The sequence below is a fragment of the Chiloscyllium plagiosum genome, chromosome 17, assembly GCF_004010195.1.
Source record: "Chiloscyllium plagiosum isolate BGI_BamShark_2017 chromosome 17, ASM401019v2, whole genome shotgun sequence".
NCBI lineage: Eukaryota > Metazoa > Chordata > Chondrichthyes > Orectolobiformes > Hemiscylliidae > Chiloscyllium > Chiloscyllium plagiosum.
This window is the reverse complement of record NC_057726.1, coordinates 61485226-61491821: the sequence shown is the minus strand read 5'-3', so window position 1 is coordinate 61491821 and position 6596 is coordinate 61485226. Positions and strand designations below refer to the sequence as shown.

At 39.8% G+C, this 6596-nt stretch overlaps 1 protein-coding gene across 1 annotated transcript in view; it reads right to left on the bottom strand.

Moving 5' to 3' along the window:
• nudt21 (nudix hydrolase 21) overlaps positions 1-6596 on the bottom strand; it is a 17376-nt gene that overhangs the window by 4589 nt on the left and 6191 nt on the right. The window contains exons 2-4 of the mRNA XM_043707305.1: positions 4792-4992; positions 2001-2064; positions 1313-1402 (exon numbers count right to left, since the gene is read on the bottom strand). Of these exons, the coding sequence (XP_043563240.1) occupies positions 1313-1402; positions 2001-2064; positions 4792-4992 (355 nt within the window). The remainder of the gene's footprint in view (positions 1-1312; positions 1403-2000; positions 2065-4791; positions 4993-6596) is intronic.

The following is a 6596-nucleotide window of genomic DNA, read 5'->3' as shown; positions in this document are numbered from 1 at the left end:
AGGGTTCAGAAAAGATTTACAAGGATGTTGCCAGGGTTGGAGGATTTGAGCTACCGGGAGAGGTTGAATAGGCTAGGGGCATTTTTCCTGGAGCGTTGGAGGCTATGGGGTGATCTTATGGAAGTCTATAAAATCCTGAGGGGCATGGATAGGGTAAATAGACAAGGTATTTTCCCTAGGGTGGGAGAGTCCAGAACTGGAGGGCATTAAGTAATCTAATCTTAAAAAAAAAAAGTCTATAAAATCCTGAGGGGCATGGATAGGGTAAATAGACAAGGTATTTTCCCTAGGGTGGGAGAGTCCAGAACTGGAGGGCATAGGTTTAGGGAGAGAGGGGAAGATATGAGACACCCAAGGGACAACTTTATCATGCAGAGGGTGCTACACACATGCAATGGGCTGCCAAAGGAAGTGATGAAGGCTAGTACAATTGCAACATTTAAAGGGCATCTGGATTGATATATGAATAGGAAGGGTTCCATGCTGTACATCTATGACTCAATGGGTGATAAAGTGCTGCAGGTGAAAATGACACAGAAGAAGAACATTTAGTTGCCCCGCTGTCTCTAGCGACAGAGGTTAGGGTACAGATATAACTTGCATTATAGAGGCACTGATTCAAGGTGGACCTGGCAAAAATTGCAGTAGAAACTCTTCAAAGTCAGAAGCAGGTAAATAAATAATATGAACGAAGGCAACCACCCCAGGAAAAGTTTGGGATAATTATGCTTTTTCCTTTGGAGTTGGGAAAAGGTTGTTGGTGGGTAGCATGGAAAATAGTGACAAGAGCACAATCAGGGGAAGGTAAGATCAAGTACTAATCCACAATAAAAAATGCAAGCAATTTAAAATATCTTTAAATCATTAAAAAGACACTATTGGAAGTTTGCCAGTTGTTTATGCCTCCGCAACATACTGATCCAATTCCCTTAACTGCTGAGAAACAGATGTGCAAGTAAATGGGAAGTTATGTAAAAGCAAAGATAACTTTTAAAAACTGAGGGAGTCTGATTCTTAATATTAAGCAGAACACCAGGAACTCAACCATTTCAGTTAACTTGTATTTTCTGTGGAAAAAGAATGTCTACTGGTTCCAGCCATACATAATCAGTTAAAGTCAAGTCAGATCAGAAAATTCCAAAAACAAAAAAAAGGAAAAACAAACTTGTTTTCAATATCTTCAAGAAGCCAGGAAATAGCTCAAGTTGATATACTCAATGCTTCATGCCACATCTGAATGAGAATGCCCTGTAATGATTTAAAGCCAATTATACAGCATTTAGTATTGTCTTAAAGATAATTCTGGACTCACCTGGGGGGGCTCAAAATTGGGTCTCCACCAGTTGCCAATACAGTCATCGATTACCCAGTCTTGCTGGACACCATCTTGACGACCCAAGATCTGTTGAAATATACAGCTGAATGCATTTTTGCACCCTCTCCCCAACCTCATGGATTAGTTTTTCCTTGGATCAGATTACAGTTTCCTTCTTTAGGTCACTCAAGAGGTGGTTTCAGTATGTTTTCACTGAAAAAAAATCTGCCATTTTCTCTCCCGGAAAAACATTTGCAACAGTTAGAGTTAATACAAATCAATACAGAATGGCTTCAAAAGAAAAATGTGTTATAATTTGTTCTAGAAATCTTTTTTGGAACTTCAGCTTCCATTTTATTATTCCCCCACTTATGGGCAATAAAATGAAGAGGGCTCCATTTTCAACAGACAGCATACATTAGGTTGGGACCAAATCTTTGGTACAATGTTCTCAAGCAGACAGTAGTTTTCCACAAAATGTACAAAATCTAAATCTGCAATTTAGTAAATCTGTAGTCCAATAAGTAAATAAACAGTAAATAAGCCTGAACAGTACTGCTTTGTCTAATCTTCTGACTGAAGTTCAGTACCCGAGAGAAAACCTAGTCAGGCATTAGTCAGATGATACTTCAGTACACACACCACTCAACAATGGAATACATCCAAGAAAGCATGGGTTCTGTACCTCTGTCATTAGACGCTTCAGACCCTCCACCTCATCTTCTCCAGGATTCAGTTCTCCACCAGGTCTAAAACCACAAATCAAAGTGCAAAGAAACACTATTATAATTTAAGCAAACATCAAAAACTGGGAGGTTGATAAACTACTTTTTGAAAACCTAATAGTAAGAATGTTAGGTTATGTTTGTAATCTGAGAATGCAGAACAACCCGCACAACTATATATTAAGTTTCTTTCACCAGTGTTAGTTTGCATAATTTCTCCAAGTAGGTTAAAGGCAAATAGAAAACATTCAAGAGAAAAAAGGAGCATGCTGTTTCCTCCCTAATATTTAAGGAGGTATCCAAAGCACATCATCAAGCTAAGACATGTCCCTCAGTTGGGAATATTTTCCTCAAACGAAAGCTGGAAAAAAAATCCACTCAAGTGAGGCAGATCAATGCCCCTCTTCACTCTTTAAGTAGTGTATTCTCTCAAACTGGGAGATATACATTCTGGTTATGAATTATCCTGCCAGAAAATGGCTAGCTGATTAGATTCCATTAGGAATGCTGATTTTAAAAATTAGTCAACAGGTTAAAAATTGGTTTGCTCACAACCCTTGGTTGCATGTAACAAAAAAATCCCTCAAGTGGAACAGTTAAATTCTACCTATACCACTTGGAAACACTCTGCACCATGTAGAATATAATGAGTGTAACCCATCATATTCAGCAGGTCTAGTCAGCATCCATGAGGAGATATTACATAGTTTCTGGCATTAACCCATTTAATGAAGAGTTCAACAAAAATTTCTCTTAAGTGACTGACCTGCTCTGTTTTTATTAAAATTTTCAAGTTGGAAAGAAAGTAGCTGCCTCTGATACCCTCAATTTTGAGCACCAAATAGATTATTAGATATGCTTGGTATTGCTTACACATTAACATTAATGGCTAATTAACAGTAATTTTTTGTTTCACCTCTCTGAAACCTGCCTTGAACTCTGGATACCTGTACAAATCCCCACAGACTACCTTAGTCCACCATTACTAGCTGTGCCTGATCTTCAAGCTGGAGGCCTGGACTTTCATTCCTAAAAAAGTTTAATAGTCAACCATAGTTTAAGTGGTTCCTCTAAGCTGGTTCTCTCTGACCAAATCTTTAGTTACCTGCCCTAACATCTCCTATAGCTCTGGTAAACACTACCATATTGAGATCCTATGAATAGTAATTACATGACTTTCCGAAATTAATGAAAAATTTAAATAAACCATTTGAAACTTTTTAAGTCAGTATTTGACCTATGGCAAGATCACTGACAAAGGACAAGAATGCAACATACCAACTAGTTACAGCAAGTACATATTTATGAAGTTTACCCAAGGGTTTGATCATTCAAATTTGTGAGAAGATTTGTAGCTCGGGTGCTCGTTGTTGTGGTTCTGTTCGCTGAGCTGAGAATTTGTGTTGCAGAAGTTTCGTCCCTGTCTAGGTGAATTCCTCAGCTGGAGGAAACATCACAAAAGCGCTTCACAGGAGGCTCCTAAGCACCGAGGATGTCACCTAGACAGGGGACGAAACGTCTGCAACACAAATTCCCAGCTCGGTGAACAGAACCACAACAGGTTTGATCATTCACAAGCAAACGGAGTTTTCATTTTAAAAAAAAATTGCTAATTATTGTCCACACTTACAGTTTGAAGAAGGTTGTCCCCAGTTGTAATAGTAATACATGTGGAAGTCTGTGCTCATGTACAATCAGAACACCTTCTACAGTTCGCCTCATGCCAATCTTCTCAAACTCCTCCCGCATGCGTTGAAATCTGGCTGCCACAGAGCAATCCTTCTCATACAAAGGTTCTTTGGTACCAAAGGTGTAGTTAGTCAGTGGATACCTGTAGAAAGATTTCCCTATGATTAGTTATATTTAAAATTTTCAAGTTGGAAAGAAAGTAGCTGCCTCCGATACCCTCAATTTTGAGCACCAAATAGATTAGATATGCTTGGTATTGCTTACACATTAACATTAATTTGGTGATGTACTGGGTGCCAATTTAAATTCTTATTTGCAGAAGTAATTTTTTGTTTCACCTCTATCTGAAACCTGCCTTGAACTCTGGATACCTGTACAAATCCCCACAGACTACCTTAGCCCACCATTACTAGCTGTGCCTGATAGTCCAGGCCTCCAGCTTGAAGTTCATTCCTAAAAATAAAGTTTAATAGTCAATCATAGTTTAAGTGGCTCCTCTAAGCTGGATCTCTCTGACCAAATCTTTAGTTACCTGCCCTAACATCTCCTATGGCTCTGGTAAACACTACCATATTGAGATCTTATGAATAGTAATTACATGATTTTCCAAAATTAATGAAAAATTTAAATAAACCATTTGAAACATTTTAAGTCAGTATTTGACCTATGGCAAGATCACTGACAAAGGACAAGAATGCAACATACCAACCAACTAGTTGCAGCAAGTACATATTTATGAAGTTTACCCAAGGGTTTGATCATTCAAAGTTTGTGAGAAGATTTGTAGCTCGGGTGCTCATTGTTGTGGTTCTGTTCGCCGAGCTGAGAATTTGTGTTGCAGACGTTTCGTCCCTGTCTAGGTGACATCCTCAGCCGGAGGAAACATCACAAAAGCGCTTCACAGGAGGCTCCTAAGCACTGAGGATGTCACCTAGACAGGGGACGAGACGTCTGCAACACAAATTCCCAGCTCGGTGAACAGAACTACAACAGGTTTGATCATTCACAAGCAAACTGAGTTTTCATTTTTAAAAAAAATTGCTAATTATCGTCCACACTTACAGTTTGAAGAAGGTTGTCCCCAGTTGTAATAGTAATACATGTGGAAGTCTGTGCTCATGTACAATCAGAACACCTTCTACAGTGCGCCTCATGCCAATCTTCTCAAACTCCTCCCGCATGCGTTGAAATCTGGCTGCCACAGAGCAATCCTTCTCATACAAAGGTTCTTTGGTACCAAAGGTGTAGTTAGTCAGTGGATACCTGTAGAAAGATTTCCCTATGATTAGTTATATTACAATTAAAATGCAATTATGATTCACTTGGTAACAAAGTCAAGAAATAACTGTACTAACACCATGTTTCAAAGAGGAATGAACCTAGATCCAGCACAGGTTTGAAGCCCACCACAGCAGAAGTTGTAATCTGAATGTAATAAGTGTCTGGAATTAATAATTTAATGAAGACCATGAAACCACTCCTAGTTGGTGGATAAACTGGCTCACTAATGTCCTTCAAGGACATTTGTCACCCTCAGCTGGTCTGTCCCATATGTGACTCAAGCCCAACAGAAATGTGATTGATTCAACTGCCCTCTAAAATGGCCTAGCAAGCCACTTGGTTCCATCAATCACTATGAAGTCTACCTACAGAACATGGGTTGCAGCTCATCACCACTTTCTCAAGGGCAACTAGGGCCAGGCAATAGATGTTGGTCAGCCAATGATGCCCACATCCTACAAGATAGAAAAAAAAAACACATTCAGCTAGCTTAGATTATCCCAGAGGAGGATTATTTGCAAAACAGAATGAATGCCAACTCCTTACCAATGTTACTATTTACACAATGGAAATTCAGCACCAGGATCTGAATTACTTCACTCAAAGCAGAACAGATTCAGATAATAGATTGCAAATCAAATATATAAAACTTCAGAATTGACAAGAGTATTGAGCTCCCACTATTAGATGGGACTCATTAGATTTAACACATTAAATAATCCAGAATCTAAGAGAAATTTGAAAACAAATTTAACGTCAGACTCCGTATATAGGAGCCACCTCATTAGCACAAGCGTCTTGTGACAAAATGATTGTGTATACATACATATGTTGCATCTTTCTAAACTGAAAACAAATTCATGGAAATTGCTCATCTCTGTTATATTCTCAAGGCCAAACCCTGAATAGAGTCCAATGGCCTAGTCTGATAACCAAGATTGACAATTTACTGTTCTTGTATCATCTCCAGGCCAGTTGATGGCAAGGAAGAAAAAAAAAGTATATATAGTCTTCTCATGTTGCAGAAGTCAGTGTCTCTTTTCTCAAGGCCAATAAAATGTGGCACTGGAAAAAGCACAGATCAGACAGCATCTGAGCAACGAGAGGCAGCATTTCAGGCATAACCCTTCATCCGGACTGGGGGCTTAGGAATAAATGGGGAGGGGTTGGGGCTGGGGAAAGGTAAGTGGGATAACGATAGGTGGGAGGTGATTGTGATAGGTCAGAGGGAAGGAAGATGGACAGGTCAAGAGGGTGTTGTCAGGTTAGGGGGTTGGATCTGGGATGGGTAGGGGTGGGAAAGAGATTTGGAAGCCGGTGATTCAATGTTGCAGCAGTACGGTCGTAGGCTCTTCCAACAGTTTACAGTGACCTTGTCTTGTTTAGGCTACCTTCACCCACTACTTTTTCCCTAGCCCACCCCCCCCCCCCACATTTATCTCAGTCCCCTTCCACCTCCACAGTCCTGAATGGTTATGCTAGATGCTGCTTCAGCTATTGTGGCTGTTCCAGCACCACACTTGATCGACTGACTCCTGCATCTGCAGTCCTCAGTATCTCCTATCCTCTTTTCTCAAGTCTATTGC